Genomic DNA, 21739 nt, shown 5'->3' with positions numbered 1-21739 from the left:
GGCTCATCAATCAGGATGTTAGCACTATAAAAAGACCACAGGTGAGTACTTTCTTACAGCAACAATGGAAGCCAACATGGAAGCAAGAGGAAGAGCAAGAGGAAGAGGAAGAGGTGGGCTGAGAGTGAGAGGAGGAGGAAGAGGTGGTGTCAGAGTGAGAGGAGGAAGAATAAGAGGTAGAGGTAGAGTTGGAGGGAGAGGACGTGGACAAAGAAGAATACTCTCTAATGAAATGAAATGTTATCAACCATGGTTTGACGATGAGAGAGACTGGACAGAGGGTTCAGCCTAATCTAAGCTGATGTACTGTCACCTCTGTAATCCGGATACTTAGACTTGAAAACAGGTTAGTTCCCAGTTTTTAGCTCTGCATTAGTCATGATATATCAGTGCTTATCTCTGTTGTGTGAAACGTATTTACTTCATTACTGTAATTGAATTGTTGTCATGTTGCATACTATAACTGTACAAAAGTCCTGCACAATGTACTGTGGTAAACTTACTTTTATGCAACACAGACACTGACCAACCATTATATCTTTGTTGTTTATCTGAAGGACTGAGAAACAAAGGTGCAGGTGGAAGGCTAAGGATTTTCAATGAGGCACAGGAAGCAGCAGTTACAAACTGGGTTTTGGCAAACAATGCCATCTCACTTAGAGAGATCCGAAGCAGAGTAACTATGTGCTGAGATGCATGTTGCACAATGTTATCTTTGAATAAAATATGATTTTTTTAAACAAGTCATTTGTATTTCTTCATTTACTGTATTTCTGTATACTCAAGCAATCTTTCTCTGTAGAAACCTCGATGTACAGAGCATAGCCCATAAAAGATGCTCTAGATTATGCTCAGCAGTGTGTAGTTGGGTGGTCAAACCATCTAGTAGGCCTATTGTGAATGAAGTGTGTTATATTTGGTGCTAAAGTTTGCATTTGGTAAGTGTTTATGTAGTTTTGAGTGCAGTTCTTAATTTAGCAGGAGAAATGAGGTGTTTTGTACTTTGGGTGTGGGGTTTTGTGAATTGTGTTTAGTGTTCTGAGAAACTGAGCAATTTAAAAAAAATGTGTGTTAGCAATCGAAAAAAACTGTAATAGCGGCTTTATGATGTGAAACAGTGTCACTTCAGACTGAAACACATTCCCTCATGGGGGGGGGGGGGGGTATGCATCGGTGGACGTTGCTTATCTGGCCAGACTGATACCATTAACCAGAAACACAATGTAAGCAAGCTTTGCTCCCATACTGATTTCATTTTCAGTCGGTAGTCAAACTTCTTTGTGCTCTGGTATGTGTGTCACCTGGCGTAACGTCCGTGCTGCAGCACAGCCTGGGGTTCCCTCTGGCTCCCTACAGCAGGGTGGGGTGTGGGAGGGGGAACCTGTTTGCCGCAGTAACCAATACAGCGATGGGGAAGAAATTCATTGCTGCCCAAACACTGACAGCGATTTCACACACACACACACACACAAACACACACACGCACGCACGCGCGCTCACACACACACACACACACACACACACACACACACACACACACACACACACACACACACACACACAATGAGCAGCCATTCAGCGAGCAGGCAGTAGTTTGAACAGAGCACTTTCCAGCAAGGGCGATAGCAAGTTGATTCTCAGCAGACCGACACACACACTTGCGTGCGCACACACACACACACACACACACACACACACACACACACACACACACACACACACACACACACACACACACACACACACACACACACACACACACACACACACACACGCGCACACACACACACACACACACACACACACCAAACAAACACACATCTTCATGCACAGGCATGCAGGAGGAGAAGGAACAGAGTGCGGAGGTAAGGAAAGACTTTAAGGCAGTTCACAGTTTTGTTTTTAAAGTGATACGTGGGTGAGATGATAAAACTCTAGCTGACTAGCTGTATGTGAGAGCTTGTGTGTTTCTGTGTTTGTGCGCATAGGCATATGTATACATTGTGCTTGCCAGCTTACCCTGCAGTCTGGGGCGGTAAAGAGCTGGAACTCTGTTGCAGAAAACTGCAGCAAAGTCTATTTTTCTTCCAGGCTCTTTAACCTCAGCAGCTATAGTTCCCTGCTCTCACTGACGCTTTAACCACAGTGAGCTGCAACTATACAGGCTAACAAACCTCACTCACTCATTTATTCTGTGCATGTAATCCCAGTGTAAGGCTGTATGTCCATTTGGTGAGTTACTATCAGCAGGAGATTTTCCTCTGCTGAACACACACAACAGGCAGTTTATACGGAAGGATGTGGTGCTGAAACATGTCATTTCTCAGTTTGTTGACAACCATTGCAGTTACAATTTTGTTAATCTTTTAATTGCTTTAATAATTTATGATGCAAAACCACCAAACAGGTTATGGTTGCATCTTTTTGATTATGAGCATTTGCTTTCTTACCTTCATTTTTACTTTTGTGAATCAAATACATGTATTGAGGATTGTTAGTGTGTTTTGAAGCATCACGTGCAATAGGCTCTTGTACATTAAAGATTAAATGTTGTCACTATTTCAGACGTTTTTTTTATAAATAGGTCATAATTATGTTATTGAAAAAAAAATTGTTATCTCTTAAAAAAATAAATGATGCATCTCTAAAAGGATGTACTTTATGTGTCATTAACTGAAGTGACAGCACATTGTGTGTGTTAGTGTCCACCTTCCCAGAGACTGCCAAAGGAAAGTAGTATTTCTTCTCTTAACAATAAATGAACTAAACAGTTCCTCAGTGACCGCGAGGAGGGCATTCTAAGTTTTGTAAAAAGACAAACTGGTGCGGATCAAGAGTGTTGTTCTGATGAAGGTAAAAGAAGAGAGTTGATTAAAAACAGGACAGTAGGTAGGGCGGGCAGAGGGAACGAGGTAAGGATCAGTTATTGTACCAGCGTGAAATTCAAAGTAGTAGTTAATGTGGTGATAGGTAGACTGAAAAACTCCTCTACCATTGGTGCATGCTGTGTGGATGAAGGAGTAGGTGTTGGACAGCAGCGGGGGGGGGGAGGTATTAGACGGTGGTTTCTTCCATAAGAACTGAGGGAATAAGCAGGGCCGGTCCTAAGCATTGGCGTTATAGATGCTCGCCTAGGGTGCCAGATCTGGGGAAGCGCTGCGCTGACAGCTCTGGGAGGGGAAAAAACATTTTTGACCGTTGGTTCTCATCCTAATTTTCGGCCTTGATGTAACAACATTCATAATTAAGTAAAGGTAACACCCTTTTCACCCCGGTTACACTTTTCATTTGCCCTGTTTGATGGCCGCTGTAAGTGATGAAAGCGGGGGATGTTGGCTTATCTGGCACCCCCAGCTCACATCCAAAGTGCAAGTGAGCGTGGGAGCGAGGTACCTACCGGCTTTGTTGTTATTAATACCTGAGGCCTGTACTACGAAGCCGTATTTCCGCTAAGCGAGCTAACTTCAGGGAAAACTCTGGGTTTCCTATGAAGGTAGATATGGTGCATAATGTGAGAGCGTGTAAAACCTGATGTGAGCACTTGCAGAAAAAAGATCTGAGCTTGTGTGGATACATTTACACTTGTATAAAATATCCACGTACTGTATCTGTGAACCAAATTTGAAGCCACAGAAGAAAAAAAAAGTTTTGTAGCTTGTAGAAAAAAAAATATTTTTTAAATATATTTTCCATTACAACTTGGTTATTACAACCTCTCAAATCAGTCATTACAACTTCACGATTCTGCTCTGTGGCAGTATAAATCAACGAATCTGCAGCCTTGACTTTTGCTACACTTCTTGCGATGAAGGTATCGCTAAAGTAATTTTCACCTGTAGATGTGGGGGGAGGAACATGGGGAGGGAGGGGGGTTGGAGCGAAGGGGTGGAGCTATCAGAACGAGGAGGCGCAAGCTCGGGTCAGTCACAGCCAGGTCGAACCGTATGACTTCGGGGCCTGTTGCCCCTTTCACACCAACGCGGTTCCAGGGCCGGTTCGGAGCTTGTGGCTGATAAGCACTGTTTTTTATCTGTTCACGCCGCAGAGGAGACGGCTATTTTCCACGAAAACCGGTTCTTACCAAGCTTTAAAAAAGTGTCAAGCAAGAACCGCATACGTCACGCTTACGTCGGATGGATGCGAGATTAATCTGAACTAACATTTTTTGGAGAGTAGCCTACGGCAAATACAAGCTGAAACAAGCAGTAGCGCTGAGCAAAGTGACTAGAACGCATTTCTAAAATAAACACACTTTATAAAGTCAGGCAACACTAACCAGTAACCAGGCTTCGTGTGATCCTGTTTATTTGACCATCCGTTCATTGATCATTGTGGTGGAGGCCAGAGGTCGCGTTAACCGAATGTATTCCGTCTATGACGGAATTCTTTTGACAATGACGGAAAAATCTGAAAGCAGTCCGTCATTTTGACGGATTAGAACAAACTCAGAACAGCGCCAAAGTTTCCCCGCAGCAGGGCTCCGGTGTTATGCCCTTAGGTCGTTTCCAGACCTAACTATGGCGTACAAATCATTGAAATGTCTGGGAGTTAATGCTTTACGCTGTGGCGCGCTCCCGCGAGGTGCAGTGGGCATGCACAACACGGTATAATCAATCAATCAATCAATGTTTATTTATATAGCCCAATATCACAAATGTTACATGTGTCTCAGTGGACTTCACAGTTTGTACAGAATATCAGTATGACAATACGACACCCTCTGTCCTTAGAACCTCCGGAGAAAACCCCACAGTTTAAAGGGAAAAATGGGAGAAACCTCAGGGAGAGCAACAGAGGAGGGATCCCTCTCCCAGGACGGACAGACGTGCAATAGATGCCGTGTGTAAATTGAAAAGATAATACATTTGCAACATAGGTATTCCAAATGTTTGGAAATACATGTGTGTATAATAGGAACATGAATCCACGAGGATATCCATCCAGGACTTATGATCCAGGACCACAGCCACGACTCAAGATCCAGGACTCGCGATCCATGACAAAGGACCGCAGGATCATCCATGACTCCGGATCCCGGCGTATATAGACACCAAAAAGAAAGAAATTTGGGGAAGCTGGGTTAATCGGAACATGAGAGTACACAGGTATAGACAGAGAGAAGGAAGAAGTAAGATGTCCCCCGACAAACTAAGCCTATATCAGCAAAACTAGGGGCTGAATCGAATCAGCCCTAACTATAAGCTTTATCAAAAAGGAAGGTCTTAAGCGCACTCTTAAAAATGGATAGGGTGTCTGCCGTCCGAACACAAACTGGAAGCTGATTCCACAAAAGTGGAGCTTGATAAGAAAAGGCTCTGGCTCCCATTGTACTTTTAGAGACTCTAGGAACAACCAACAACCCTGCATTCTTGGAACGCAATGCCTTAGTAGGACAGTAGGGTATAATGATTTCTTTAAGGTAAAATGGCGCCTGACCATTAAGGGCTTTGTAGGCGAGAAGAAGAATTGTAAATTCTATCCTGTATTCTATAGGGAGCCAGTGTAAGGCAGCTAGAACAGGAGTAATGTGGTCCCTTTTCCTAACTCTGGTTAGTACACGAGCTGCAGCATTTTGAATCAGCTGAAGCGACTTGACTGACTTCTTGGTACACCCTGATAATAAGGAGTTACAATAATCCAGCCTTGAAGTAACAAATGCATGGACTAGTTTCTCTGCATCGTTTTGAGGCAAGATATGCCTGATTTTTGCAATGTTACGTAGATGGAAGTAGGCGGTCCTTGAAATTGATTTTATGTTTTTAAAGGATAAATTCTGATCAAATATAACACCAACATTCCTTACAGTCTCACTGGAGGCCAAATCAATGCCATCCATATTTAGTATATCTTTAGATAATTTGTTTCGTAGATTCTTTGGGCCAAGTACAATAACTTCAGTTTTGGTCGTGTTTAACATAAAAAAATTTAAGGTCATCCACGTTTTTAAGTCCTTGAGGCAGTCTTGAATTTTATTTAGATGATTAATTTCATCAGGCTTGATTGATAAATATAGTTGAGTATCATCCGCATAACCATGAAAGTTTACAGAATGATTCTTTATAATATTGCCTAACGGAAGCATATATAATGTGAACAAAATAGGTCCGAGCACTGAGCCCTGTGGCACTTCATGGCTAACTTTGGTTTGCGTGGAAGATTCATCGTTGACACGTACAAATTGAGAGCGTTCAGATAGATAGGACCTAAACCAGCCTAAAGCAGTTCCCTGTATGCCAACTAAGTGCTCTAGTCTTTGCAATAGGATATCATGGTCGATAGTATCAAATGCAGCACTGAGATCGAGCAAAACAAGAATAGAGACAAGTCCCTTGTCTGAGGCTATTAGAATGTCATTTGTGTCTTTAACCAGAGCTGTCTCTGTGCTATGATGTGTTCTAAAGCCAGACTGAAAATCTTCAAATAAATCATAGTTTTTTAAGTAATCACACAGCTGTTTTGCGACTGCTTTCTCAAGAATCTTTGAGAGGAACGGAAGATTAGAAATAGGTCAATAGTTGGCTAAAACCTCTGGATCGAGGTTGTGCTTCTTAAGAAGCGGTTTTATCACTGCTACTTTGAATGATTGTGGAACATAGCCGGATAATAAAGACATATTCATAATATTTAATAAAGAAGTGCTAATTAATGGAAAAACTTCTTTTAACAGCTTAGTTGGAATCGGGTCTAAGATACACATTGATGGTTTAGAAGAGAGAATCATTGAATTTAATTGTTCAAGGTTTATGGCTGAAAAGCATTCTAGTTGACTATCTAGTGTAATATTAGAACTTACGTTTCCGGGAGCTGTTGATAACACCATACTGGTCAAAGGCAAGAGGTCATTAATTTTGTTTCTAAGAGTAACAATTTTATCGTTAAAAAAGCACATAAAATCATTACTACTGAGTGCTATGGGAATAGAAGGCTCAATCGAGCTGTGGTTCTCTGTCAGCCTGTTTACAGTGCTGAAAAGAAATCTTGCATTATTCTTATTCTCATCTATTAATGAAGATTAGTAGGCTGGTCTCGCTTTACGCAGTGCTTTCTAATATTCATTGAGAGTAATATGCCAAATTAAACGAGATTCTTCAAGTTTAGTGGAACGCCATATCCTTTCAAGTTGTCTCGACTTTTGTTTTATTTTTGCGGGTTTCGGCATTATACCATGGAGCTAATCTATGTTGTTTTATTTTCTTCTTTTTCAAAGGAGCAACAGAGTCTAATTTTATTCGCAGCGCATCTGTAGCACTATCAACAACATGATCAATTTGGGGTGGTGCACATTTTGTATAAGTTTCCTCCCTTACATGCAGACATGCTATCGAGTTAAGTATTGGTGGAATATCTTCCTTAAATTTGGCTATAGCACGAACAGATAGGTTTTCTGCTGCAGGAGCTTTTGGCTAATGCTTTGTAGTCTAGTAACAGTATTTCAAAAGTTACTAAGAAATGGTCGGATAAAGCAGGATTATGCGGTTCGACTAATAGTTGCTCAATTTCAATACCATAAGTCAGAACAAGGTCGAGTGTGATTATATCAGTGGGTTGGTTTATTTACACTCTGACAGAAACCAACAGAATCTAATATAGAGTTAAATGCAACAGTAAGGCTATTTTTATCATCGTCAACATGAATATTAAAGTCACCTACGATAATTACTTTATCTGTTTTAAGTACCAAAGCTGATAAAAACTCAGAGAATTCTGATAAGAATTCTGAATAAGGACCTGGTGCACGGTACACTGTAACGGCCCGTCCACACTACAGCTTCGACAGCTTCAAAAACGGTTTCCAACGCGTCTGCCCATTCACTTTGAATGGGGTGACGTCACTTTGCCTCGCTTTTTGCCGAACTGAATTGTGGGTAGCAGAGCGGAGCTTTCCTGGCGTTTCAGGCTGCAAAAGTTGAACAATGTTCAACTTCTGAAGCCGGAGACGCCGGAGTAGCCAGCGTCAGCCAATCAAATCCCGTTTATGCAAATCTGACAGTTCAAGCGCTAGCCAATCAAACCGCGTGCAAGCTGGGAGAGCCAGACCGCAGTTCATTTCCTCATATTCCAAACGAGAAATTACGGTAGCAAATCACCCGGTTCTTTACGACCAGAACTATTTACTGGGATACAAACCGGAGGAACCAGGCATGGAGGGAGGTGGCAGAGACAGTGAGTGAAACTGGTAGGTTTTCGCCTGTTTGGGGAGTTTATATATATATTGCTCGCATAAAATCCCCGGGGTTTTTTGCTTTGTATGCCGGGGGCGGGACATTCATGTGATTGGTTGTTGGTCGCGGTGCTCGAATAAAATCCCCAAGCTTCAGACACGCCCAGCTCCAAGCTTTTTTTAAAGCTATAGTGTGGACGGGCCGTTACAAATAAGATTGGTTGCAAGGTTTTCCAGGTCGGATGCGTAAGACTGAAAACCAGGCTTTCAAAGAAAGCTATAATTTAATTTTTGTTTAGTTTTGATAAGTAAACTTGAGTCAAAGATTGCTGCAACTCCACCTCCTCGGCCCGTGCCTCGGGCAATATGAGTATTGATATGGCTGGGTGGAGTGGCCTCATTTATCCTGACATATTCTTCATGTCTCAACCAAGTTTCAGTGAGACAGCATATATCAATATTATAATCTGATATTAAATCATTTACTAATATTGCTTTAGATGCTAGAGATCTTATGTTTAAGAGACCACATTTAATCTTCCTGTTTTGTTGCACTCTAGTGGTTGTTACATTTACTTTTAGTAGGTTATTATGTATCACACCTCTATTAGGTTTTACATTAAATCGTCCTTGGGCAGACACACACACCGTTAATATTAGGTATTTTATTGGGTTCGGGATTCCTATGGATGACTGCCTAGGAGAGAGCGCAGAGAAGCATGTAAGACTGCGACTCTGCCTCCTGGTCTCAACACCAGTTTGTCATGGATTAAGTCCACAAAGCCCTGAAATGTTTGCCGAATGGAGATTTGCACCTTCCAAAGTAGGATGAATGTCGTCTCTCTTAATCAGACCAGGTTTTCCCCAGAAGGCTGTCCAATTATTTACGAAGCCCACATTGTTTGCTGGGCACCACCAAGACAACCAGCGCTGAAATGATGACATGCGGCTATACATGTCATCATTGATCAGATTGGGGAGGGGACCAGAGAAGATTAACACCGGCATAACACCGGCGCTAATATTTCACGAGGCCCCCCCCCCCCCCTCCGTTGACAGCTCACGAGCGTGCTCTTTCGCCCCCCCCCCCCCCCCCCTTCAGTTGTGTACAGAGTACAGACCCACGGGTAATAATGGATTTTGACGGACATTTTCGATCCTGTCCGTCAAAATGACGGGCAGCAAAAAAGTCTAGCGCAACCTCTGGTGGAGGCAGATGTTTTGTTTTGTATTATCGCAGCTATCAGATGGAATCAATACATGGGCTGCACAGGTTGTCATGTCCGACTATCACAAGTAGAATCATAATGAAAAATACGCTGGTAAAATCTGCCTGTAGAAAACGGCTTATTCCACAAGTTATAGCAACAAGCTACAAGTAGCCTAGTCAATATAGTCAGTTTAGCTTCGGTTGCTATGCTAACATCACCCATTTCATACCAGAGAAACTTTAATAACAGTGTTGTGATGCCAAACAGCGTCAATTCAGACTGACACACATTCACTTATGAGGAATTGGGGATATTTATCAGCTGCTTGTGTGACAGTCAGACAGTGAATAGGCCGACTTTACAGCGGGCGCTGCTGTGAGCTAACGGGAGAATAAACTCCAGTGGGTGAACAGCACTGCAGTGGTCGGTAAATGCCACTGTAACACATTAATAAACAATGAACCACGGCACTCTGGAGAAAAGTATAAGGTTGGAGAAGTAGTTATTTAATTTAATCTAGCTTCGTATGATTAAAAGTAACACGATCATCGACCCAACGCAGTCCCCCATTGTTGTTGTTGTGAGCGAAGCACGGAGCTAGAACGGGAGCTGCGTTGGTGTGACAGGGGCCACAATAGTCACTTGGGTGTGACTGACCCGAAAGAGAGGTTGTAATAACCAAGTTGCAGTTGTAATGGAAAATATATTTAAAAAATATATATTTCTCTGCAAGTGAACATTTCATCACAAAGTTAATTATTTTTTTCTACAAGCTACACATTTTTTTCTTCTGTGACTTCAGATGTGGTTCACAGATACGTGGATATTTGATACAAGTGTAAATGTATGCACACAAGCTCAGACATCAGGTTTTACATGCTCTCGCATTTTGCACCATATCTAACTTCATAGTTTCCGGTCCTACGACGCTGGTTCTCTTCTTACCGGGCTAGATCTCCATGGTAACTTATGCTGAATGGCTAACCTGCTCCGGAGCAGGTTTGGTTCCAGGATAAGAGATGAACTCAGTGAAAGCACTGATTGCTGACCAATCAGAGCTCCGTGTGCAGAGTTTAAAGCGATCAAGTCATATTACAGGAGAAAGGAAATACAGAAAAACTGGCGTTGCAGGAAAGACGGCCGGTGAAAATCAACTGACTGTGAACGTGAAAATTAATAGAATATCACCTCCCATTTTCAGAGCAATCTGACTATTATAACATAAGCGTTAAGAAAGCTTACTTAAATATCTGCCACAAGTTAACATAAGTAACCGGATTCAAATTAACATACAGTCCACGGCACTGTGAGTGCAGACGTTGATGTGTCCCATTATCATTCATATCACATCATAATGTGTCATATATTTCCTTATCTGAGTCAGCTGAGCCGTATCTGGCCGTGCAACCCTCACAGTGTCATATACTGTATGCAGAAGTTTTATTTTAAGCAACACATTAAGTTGACGAAACACTAGAGTCAAATGTAATTAAAGTCAGATCCACTCGACTCGTGTCTTAGACAGGTTTTCTATCATACAACTCCGTCCGGTCACAGAAATCACTGTAACGTGTCTATTTCCGGAAAGAGCCCAGAATCTGGTGCAACAATACATTTTATTACATATGGTGTATTATAAATGGTGTGCTTATTATTTCTAATATTACTGTTTTCTATATTAATTTTAGACCTCCTTAAAAAAATATAGTTAACTGAAATGCGTAAAGGGCAAAGGATATAGTTCTGACCACAAGAAACAGCTCCATGAGTACTACATTGTGTTGGATGGTGAGCTCCTTCCCTGCAAGGCCAGGGTTGCAGTCGAATAGTCAAAGAATCAGCTCCTAACCCCATCGTCTATTCCTTGACCTCTGTGTGAAACGTCACGGGGTTAAGGGATAGTTGATAGGAGAATTGAAAAGGAGAAGACACTGCGGTGCTTTGAGAATCCGACTGCACTTTCACCATCCGACATGTTTATGATGCGCCAGCAGACGTCAGAGTCCTGTGTTCTTTGGTATAAAATTAACAGAGGTGGGAGTAAGTCCTACATGTGCAAGTCATGAGCAAGTCTCAAGTCTTGACCTACAAGTATCAAGCAAGACCCAAGTCACTGTGGTGAGAGTCAAGCAAGTCAAGTCAAGTCATTGCTCAGGTCAAGCAAGTCAACTCAAGTCATACGAAATTCTGATGAATAAGCCCAGTTTCTGCATTTAAATCAGTTAAAGGACAGTGGTTATGAAAATAGATTCAACCCACACTATGATCTTTATTACATACACAGTCAATCATTTGAAATCTAATTTAGACCGATGACAATCATATTAGATTCATAATTACCCTAGAACTGCAGACAATATAGGTAGGAGTCAATCAAAAAGTCTGTTCAAAAAGGCAGAATTCCAGGTAAGAAAATCAGATATGGCATTTGCCATTACACATATTTAATTTAAATGTATGTTAACACTAGAACCACCATCAGCGTCAGCACCTACATAGATATCATTTTCAAATCAATTCATTTGTTCCTCTTCATCATTTCCTTATAAACTAAGTAGGACGATTTAAAACTCACGTAATTGGGTTCATTTAGAAATGGCTTCATTTTTATCATCATAACAGATCAAAAAGTTCAGATTCATTTTCCAATGAATCAAGGAATGATGCACTTCTACAAACAAAAACAACATAATTAAAACATTTAAACAAACGACTAAAAGTAGATGAACTACATTATTCAAAAGTTTACAGTAACTTCTGATAATAACACAGGGGAAATAAACTAGGCATCTCTTTTCTCTCTCTCTCTCTCTCTCTCTCTCTCTCTCTCTCGCTCGGGGTATAGCTAATCATCACGCAATATTCTGTGTACATCTGTGGAGTGATGAGGCCCGAGCTTAGACGCCAAACTCAAACTATATGCTGCCTCTAATAAACATATCAAAGAGAAATACGTGAGTTGTCTGACTGAAATAAAGTTTAGAAACACAAACAGTTTTTCAGCATCATAATACACAATGACATCCCCAAATAACAACAAATCAACTGTTGATGGTCTAGTAAAATGGAGATGAGCAGACTATTGATCTATAATGGTCACTCAAATCTGAACATTGATTTAAAAGATTATTGTTGATGACGAACTAGCAACATTGGTGAGGGAGTCCTGATTCACAGTAGAACATAGACCAGGGGTCTGCAACCTTTTTGACCAAAAGAGCCATTTTGCTCCTTTTTCCCCGAACATTTTTGTCTGGAGCCGCAAAACATATTTCATAGCTTATAAAGTTTTATTTATTGTTATATCAGACAAAAACTACAGTTTTTTTGCATTTATTAGGATATTTATTACATTATATAATACTGTTAACCTCGAATAAGAAACAAAGAACCCCTATAAGGAGAATTAAAAATAATACACAGGCCTACTTTAAAAATAAATTAAACACAGCACTTGGGGAGTCCTCTGCACATTGGAAGGAACAAATAAATAATTAAAATGGGCCCAGTTTGAAATAAATAAAACTTATAGCTGCACCCTAAAAAGAGTTAAAGGTAGGGTAGGTAAGAATGGAGAAACCAGCTCGAGTGCGCTAGAATTTGAAAATACACAACCGGAAAAAATCTGCCACTTCCTTCAGACTTCTTTACAGAGCCCCTCCTCTAACACACACGAACGTGTACATGACCAATGAGGGCACGAGATAAATTTGTGCACAGATGGAAGGCTGACAGGCAGGTAGGCCATCCAGTTATTTTAGCCGGGCCGGCTAAAATGATTGGCGGTGCTTTTTACAGCGCTACGGCTTCCAGAGATTAATTTGTGTATGTATTTATTGTCAAAGCATTTAATATATTCATTGCTATCGGGACGTTAAGAGCATTCCATGGAATATAACAAAAAATGTTTTCTGAAATAAATTACATACCCCATTGAATTATGACTGAAGATCGTCAGCTGTCCTCCTCTTCCGTTTTTCTCCTCGATACGTAAAGGCTGCAGCACCTTTGACAACTTCTCTCTACATATCAAACATACCGGTAAACCAGCATCGCTTGCTGTGAAAGCATATAACTCTGTCCACGCAGAATTAAATCCTGTGTTCCGCCAGTACTTCTTCAATTTATCCATAGTTCGCTCATGGAGCCGGGGGTCAGGTTATTCGCCTGCAAAAAAAGGCGCTAGCTTGGGAACGTAGCAGGATGTGACGCATATTTTAGTGTTGACCTAATTAAAACCGTTTTGTTTTTTATTTATGTGTCACAGTGTCACCTCAAAATACAAGATACGAAAGATTTTAAACCATGCAAGAAAATATAAATAGTCCTACAAATACTTTTATTTTATTTCCTTCTTATTTTTGTCTAAGCTCAAGGGAGCCAGAGCAGAGGGCTTAAAGGGCCGCGGGTTGCCGACCCCTGACATAGACGTTGACACAATGCAAAGCTTTTCCGCCATGAGCTTGGTGAGCCTGGGGTATAGGCAGTGAACCAACGATAAAAATAACGGCTCTCACCAAGTACGACTCGGTTCCCTTTGTTCGTACCAAAGAGCTGCTCTAAATAATCGGATCGTTCGCGAACGTCACATCACTAGACCCTTCGGTTGAAAGTCAACTGTCTTCCAGCTAAGCCTACATTTTGATTATGCCTGAAAACACTTACTTCACTTTTAATATACTTAGTCTTAGTCGATTCTTTGCCAATCAACACATTCCTGCATTTCTATTTCTCACTCGTCGTCTCCATTCTGTCAGTAGAACGATTCAATTGGGATGTGTAATTTGGAGCTAAACTTTTATTTAAACCAAGGAAAAGTAAGCAGGTTAGGAAACCAAACTAAGTTATGTGTTGAGTCTATCTTGTCTGTTGCGCTTTGACTCAGCTCCGTAACTGCACACAGACCCACAGCCCTAAACAGTGCAAACATCAACAAGTGATACAAACAAACACACAATCTTCAGATGGGGTATAAGTGAGGGTTTGAGCTCTCTTAATTCCATCGTGATAACGGGCCCGTGTACAGGAGGGGCAATATGAGCGTTGTAAAACTTTGAGGTGTCATTGGTTGAACCAATCTGAAGGACTATCTGAAGCATCACGTGGTATCGCCGGGCAGCGAGGCTTTGTTTGCCATTAATGACGTCACTGTCCTAAAACCATACAAGCCTCGATACACGCTTCACCAAAGACTTCCTGGATTACTCGAACCACGCTCCGAAGCCTCGGCGCAGTGAGCTTCCTGCTTAACCCTGACACACATTGTTGGTTTTGTTACTTTAATAGGATACGGATGATCATAAAAAAAAAAACTTAATGCTGCAAGGATTCCCTACTTCTTAGCTGATGATTTAGAGGTCTGTCCTTCCTGTCATTAAGCCACATTGTCTCTCTTCAGGGGTTTCAGCCTGCCTCAGTGATACAGTCCCCTCCATCAAGCCCGCAAGCCATTGACATCACCAAACCTTTGCATTCTTCTTTTGTGATGCTTTTCCAGGCTTTCACCAAGTCTCTTTCAGTTGTTGTTTGTTTCAGGGGGTTTCTCCCTTCAGTCTCCTCTTTATCAGGTATAATAGGGTTTAAGCACAGCCGGCCCGACCCATTAAGCGACATAAGCGGCCGCTTAGGGCCCCACAGCCACTAAGGGGCCCCCTAGCAAAAAAAAAATTAATTAATATTATTTTTTTTGTATTTAAAAAAAATAATAAAATCTCAGTACACCGTCGCTGTGATAAGTATGTTTAATTAATTGTGTTAATATGCCTAGATTGCCTACTCTCAAAGGTATGTATTATATTATTGAGCCAATAATATAATACATTAACCGTGCTTTAACTGAACCTCATCATGACACAAGAGAGGACGACAGGATTGTAATTTCCCGTGTTCAGTGAATTCAGAGGCAAGACACCAGACCAACCAGAGAGTTGAATGGAAATAAACATATGTCTTATTGGCTGACAGGTACCTATCCTGTGAGCTGTGTAAATGTTTAAAATAAACTGTCTGTCAGACTCAGAGTTTTTGAAGATGGACATAAGAAAACATTTTCTTAAAAAATACGACAATTCTCAAGTGGTGGCTCACACAACAACCCCAGAGCCACCACTTGAGCCAGGTGAACAAGGTATGTAAATGTCAGTAAACTTCCAAGTTATGCGAACATGTATGCAAAGCATAAATTACAGCTACGTTGACGTTACTTTGAACCACGGGGGTAAGCTAAACCGTTAACAAGTAGCTATAGCTAGCCAGATATATTAAATAAACACTTTGTCATACAATCTAAATGTAATGTTTTTTTAGCGTTACCTGGTAACTTCAAAGAAAGCTCTCTGGGAAATGTTGGCTTACTGTTCGACATGAAGCTAGAAGCTACCTTACAGTACACAGTTGATCCGGAGTCCTGTCAGTTAAAGTGTTTCATAGTTAGCTTAGCTAAGCATCAACCTAGCACTGAAATATATGGATGTTATGTGACAGTATTTCTGAGAAAAAGTCAGCTGAAATGGTGGCATACTGTAGTTGCCACTGCTTTACGTGTCAACAGCATGTTTGAACGTATTTGCAGCAGTAAATGTGGCTGTTTGGCCACTGATGTTGCCATAACAACACCTGAATTTAAATGTGCAACCTCATTTTGTGACAGATTTTTGCAAGAAATTATAATTCTTCTGAATGATATTCCTATTGACAGCTAGTTTCTATGTGAACATTATGAGATGGACAGCCAGAGAGAATAAATGAAAAACAGTAATGAAATACTATATGAAAAAACAAGAATACAGTTTAAGTGATTTGTAAAATATCCATACAGAAAAATCTGTTTACAGTTCTGTTTCATATGGGTGTTGAGAGAGGTATCCATAGATCTCTTAATTTTGCTCTCAAAGTGCACCAGATTGATGCTCCCTAGAGGAGGTGAGGACCCCTCTAGAGTAGGTTAGGTCCACAGTGTTTACATGCTTATTTATACAATATGTGTGCTTATGCTAACATCATAAGACAAAAGTTGGTTCCGTGTTGTGTGGGATCCAAGCCAAAGCTCGCTTAGGGCCCCCAAAAGTCTAGGGCCGGCCCTGGGTTTAAGTCTGGAAATTGAATTTGCCAGTCTAAAACCTTCCACTTCTTTTCCCTGATAAACTCCTTGGTTGTTTTGGCAGTGTGTTTTGGGTCGTTGTCTTGATGCATGATGAAGGATCTCCCGATCAGTTTGATTGCATCTCTCTTTAAATTGGCAGACAAAATGTGTCTGTAGATTTCTGAGTTCATTTAGCCATCATGTGTTACATCATCAATGAAGATCAATGAGCCCGTCTAGAAGAAACCATGCAAGACCAAGCCATGACATTACCTCCACCATGTTTCACAGATTAGCTTATGTGTTTGGGATCATGAGCAGATCCTTTATCTCTCCACTTGTTAGCCATCTTTACCATCACTTTAGTAAAGGTTCATCATGATCTCATCAGTCCATACTAATTTGTCCAAGAACTTTTGAGCCTTTTTCCTGTACTTTTTGTGAAATTCAAATATGGCCATCCTATTCTCATTGCTAATGAGTGGTTTGTATCTTCTGGTGTAGCCTCTGTACTTTTGTTCCCAAAGTCTTCTGCTAACCGTGGATTATGATACCTTCACTCCTGCCCTCTGGAGGTTGTTGTTGATGTTTCTTTACAGTTCCCACAATGTTTCTGTCATCAACTGCTGATGCTCAGTATACCAGTACTCGCTTTCTTCTTAAGGACATTCTAAATGGTTGTACTGGCTATGGCCAATGTTTGTGCAACGGCCCTGATGGATTTTCCATCTTATCTCAGTTTCAAAATTGCTAGCTTTTCTCCTGTAGGCAGTTCTCTAGTCTTCATGTTGGTTACACTATTTTAACTATAAATCCAGGCTGCACCGGTGAAACCCAAAGCTCAAACTGAGAGTATACATGCAGTGCTATTTATTGTTTGAATAATCAATGTAGCAGGACACACCTGGGCAACAAAAAACACCTGTCAGTAACATGTTCCAATACTTTTGCTCACTTGGTCAGTTGGGTTTAAACAAAATGTGCTATCTTCTCAGTTTAACAGATCTAGATGTAAATACCTTGAATTAAAAGCTAAAGCTGATATTTTGTCTCATATTCATCTTTTGATGTCAAACCCAATTGTTTTCAATGTACAGCAAAAAATAAAGCAATTGGCCTTGCTGTTCCAATAGTTTTGGAGGGGACTGTATATCGAAATGCAAAATGATACACCATCTACAACTTAGTCTGACTTGTGAAGATCCAACATTTCTTTCAGAACATCGTTAGTCTCCAAGCTCAGTTGTGCTTTATTTAATGTAAAGCCAATATGGCAGGGCAAATTGTCTAAAATATAATGGCACTGGCTTTTCACTTCACTTGTTTCCTGTTGATGTGTGCAAGATAGCTTATTACACATTATCAACCTACTTGCACCCTCCATTCAGGTTTGAGTGACTTCCTTTTCTGAACTGCAATGCAGGAAATCTCAATCTGAAACGGTTCTCTGTGGAAGACCTTGGTGATAAATGAGTCATCTGAAACACTCAGCAGAATACCTCTGTTGTCAGCGAGTACCTACTCACATAATAGGAGTTTGTGAAAACATATATTCTTGGAAAAATTGAGATTCCAATAGTCTTGAATCAATTAACTTTAACCAAAAATCCATTTTGTAAAATATAGAATAATAATTATATGTTGACGGAAATAAACCTAAAGGACAAAGTGCAGCACTAATACGGCTACAGTCATCTTGTTGCTTTGAAACAAGATAAGCGTTTGAGCATGTTTTTGTTTAATAACTTAATAATCAACTTTGCAAGACAAAGATGCTTTTTTTTACTACTTGAGTATTTACGCACCCCTTCACCTAGAGACTAGCATTATCAGAGCTCTGCACTAACAATTAAGCCAAAAAGACACAGCAGCATTTTACAAATAAACTCGACCAATTTACACAGATAAAGATAAATCAGTCAACTTTCTTCTCAAACAGTCTGCGTTTGTGTAGAGTTTTTGGATAACAATGTTTTTCCCTACTAATGGGAGGAATGTTCTCCTTTGCTGGACGCATGCATGGTTAGGGGCAGTGTTTGTATTCCTCTTGAATGGACATGTTTGTGATTAAATATTTAACCTGTTGAAGAAGTGCTGAGTGTTAACATCAGAGAGGCTTTAGTTTACACTTTGGATTCAACATGCTGTTTTTCTGAGCCACAGGCTCTGTGGAGGAGGAAGTTTCATTTGGATATCTGCATCCAGCATTCATTACAGCATAAACATTTTAAATATAATGGTATTTACATCAGTATTTCAAATTTGATATAGTAATAATCATTAGTGATATTAATATGAATTTAGGGTGTTTACAATTATTGGAGGCCTTTTTCTACACAGTAAGTCTCAGAACTGCAGAAGTGTGTTTTCCGCATTGCTTTAAATATACTGTAGCAATTTCTAATGCTTAAAAGTCAAATGTATTAATAATGGCCTATATCACAAATCACACATTTTGCCCTGGAGTCTTTACAGTTTGTATATAATATGACACGCTCTTACCCTGGATCTTTTATTATGACAAGGAACAATACACAAAACCGACCTCCAAAAGAGACAACAGAGCGGTCACTCTTTCAGGATGGTCAGATCTGAAAGTGCAAATGGAGAGGCTTTTATTGGAAGATAAAAGACTTGCACATTTGTATCATAGGTTATATCATTTTGTATGAGACTTGCTCCGGATTTGTTTCTCTCAGGATCACAGATTAATTAATCTAGATTTTTCCTTTCATTTCAAACCTTTAGATTGGTCCCATTGAGATCATAGATCTCTTTTTCAAGGGAGACCTGCAATTTAGATTGAGCTCAGTCTATGTTTATTTAACTGTTAATTGATTTTTTGTTACAGGCCCTGCTGTTTCCTGTTGGAACTGTGTTTTCCTCGGTAATACAGCTCCATCTAGTGGTTCAGAGTGGATAGTACTGCAAAGCACTGTATGCTTTAAACTGGTGTTAAATATACTTCCTCTGCTCTACCAAAGGGTTGTGAAAGACACTGTATCTACTGCAGCTGTGGTATACGTTCCTCAATCAGTAGACTTTAATGATCTCCTCCTGCAGCGCTCTTGCGGGCACGACTGATGAATAGTGAGAAATAATGTAAAATAGGAAGTTTGACATAGCTGAAGTAGGTTTTTTTTGTGTATTGCCCAAGCATGATAAACTACTGAGCATTTTATATATTTCTCGGAGTGTCTGCAAACGAGAAATTCCAATGTGCACTATACCGGAGGTTCCCCCATCTAGTTCTGAGGATACCTTTCACTCTTTGGGCTAACGGAGATTGAGAGAAACGTATTGGATGATGTTCATAGCCGCAACATACTCAGTATGAGAAAAACAAAATCTAAATAATGGGAATAAAAACAATTCTAAATGCTAATTTGCGGGTAACTTCAGTGATGGCGTAATTCTTTGAAAGAAGAGAGACTAACAGGAGGAGGATACTAAGGATTATCACTGTACAGTGGAATAAGAGAGAGAGAGACTGTGGGCAATCCTGACAGAGAGAGAGAGAGCAGGGAAGGGGAGTTTCTGTTGGAGTGTGTGTAAGTGTGTTAGAGAGAGAAAAAGCTTGTATGCAAAAACTAGCTCTCATAAAGCGTGGACTCTCTTCCTAGCTTTGGCTCAGTCCGGTAGCTGTGTTTTTGCTTCAGCTCTGCAGAGTCCGTTCAGCAGCAGCTCACAGAGGAATGTCTCCTAAAGTTAAAAGCCCAGAGTGCACCCCAGTGCTGTGCCACTGCAAAGTTGCCGGCACCAACAACACTCTGTCGTTGATGTTTGGATGCAAGGTAGGTTGCGAAACATTCTCTTTGCTTCAGGAATACAGTGATGATGACTTGTTTTAGTATACGCTCTATTAGTGGCTGAGTGGTATCATGTGGTGCGCTCTCTATTATTTTGTGGTATACCTGATGGAAGAGCAACCGGTGGGATAAGGATTACAGCGTTTCTTTTGTTTGTCTATAAGCCGACAAGTATAAATACATATTTAATTGTTTCTGAGAGTGGTGCTAGCGCAGCTTTGCTATTCTATCTGCAAAGCTTGAAGCTCTATGAATGCTTACTGGGGCTTAATGAGGTCATATTTACAGCTAGTGTAATAATTCTGCATCCCTGTACTGTCAACCTTCATTAGTGTAGTGACATTTCAGGGCTCTGATGTGCTTAAAAGCAAGTCTAACAGTCCTCTGTTTTGCAGGAGGTTTACCTTTAACTTTACTGTACAATGAGCAAGTCTGAACCAGAGCTGTGTTTCCTGTCTGGCAGATGATGGGTCACTCATTTAATGATTTAGATTAACTAGAAAATAAATATTGTATCAATTGAAGTCCTTCAATAATTTGTTAAGATTCCGAAACTTCAGTGTAAGGGTCTTTGTTTTGATTTGTCAGTGATGGAAAGCTACTGCCCACTTTTGCTTTACAATCTTTCAAAAAGTAGTGATAGTCTTTACAATGAAGCCTGCAGAGTTGGCAATGGCTTTTGTGGTAAAGGAATATAACCAAAAAGTGAGGCAACTATATATTTTCATTTTCTGTTTGTTTTTTCATCAGGATATCATTTAAAACAATTGAAACAATACATGTTATCCCAAGTTTCGGAGAACAGTTCAGAAAACAAAATCATATCTTATTAAGCGTAAACCTTAGAAACTCAAGTTAAAGGTGACCTATCATGCTATATTTGAACAATATATTGTAGGGCAATACCTATATAAAGTATATAAATATAGTTTTTTTTTCAAAATACAAAAAAGATCCTGCATTTTAACCATGCCTCATTTCGCTCTATATGCTCTTTCCAGCCCTGTTTTTGCAGGGGGTTGATTCTGTGAGCTGCAGCTGACCACGCCCCCCTGCAGGAGAGGGGAGCATGCTCTGAGATCAGCTGCTAGACTGCAGTAGGGAGAAGAGGGGGACAAAAGGAGATATCCGTCCTCCGTGTTTTATTCTTATGATTATATAGTCATTATTCATTTGTTTTAAAGCTCAATAAATAACAAAGAATACCTTTGACCGGCACTTTTCTAATTTTGTCCGGAAGATTTAAACTTTAACGGACATGTTGACCGGCGAAAAAAAATCTAACTGAAACTCTGCCGCACGGTCCCCTCGTTCCTTGGAAGAGGCGGAGAGGTGGGGGTTTGTCATCTGCTGCTGGACTACCGGAGATAGTTACAGTGCTTGCCTCGACGGGGAGGGATTGCATTGAATTACAGCAGCAGGAGCAAACGCTTGCCTTGGGGAGGGAGAAAAAGAGCCACAGTGGAGAATAAACAGA

At 40.5% G+C, this 21739-nt stretch overlaps 1 protein-coding gene across 37 annotated transcripts in view; it reads left to right on the top strand.

Annotated features, from left to right (window-relative positions):
• Window positions 1-21739, top strand: part of dlg2 (discs, large homolog 2) — a gene marked incomplete at its 5' end in the record, with an annotated part of 449978 nt that overhangs the window by 213707 nt on the left and 214532 nt on the right. For 2 of the 37 annotated variants that reach the window (XM_079650368.1, XM_079650367.1), the window contains one exon: window positions 1396-1865. The exons of 30 other annotated variants lie outside the window; for them this stretch is intronic. In XM_079650368.1, coding sequence (XP_079506494.1) covers window positions 1836-1865 — 30 coding nt within the window. Of the gene's footprint in view, window positions 1-1395; window positions 1866-20148; window positions 20248-21739 lie in introns of those variants that run through there. 5 more of the 37 variants (XM_079650382.1, XM_079650372.1, XM_079650373.1 and 2 more) reach the window with 4 other exon arrangements.

The sequence above is a fragment of the Notothenia rossii genome (genome assembly GCF_949606895.1).
Source record: "Notothenia rossii genome assembly, chromosome: 9".
Taxonomy (NCBI): Eukaryota; Metazoa; Chordata; class Actinopteri; order Perciformes; family Nototheniidae; genus Notothenia; species Notothenia rossii.
This window is presented reverse-complemented; position numbering and strand designations above follow the sequence as displayed.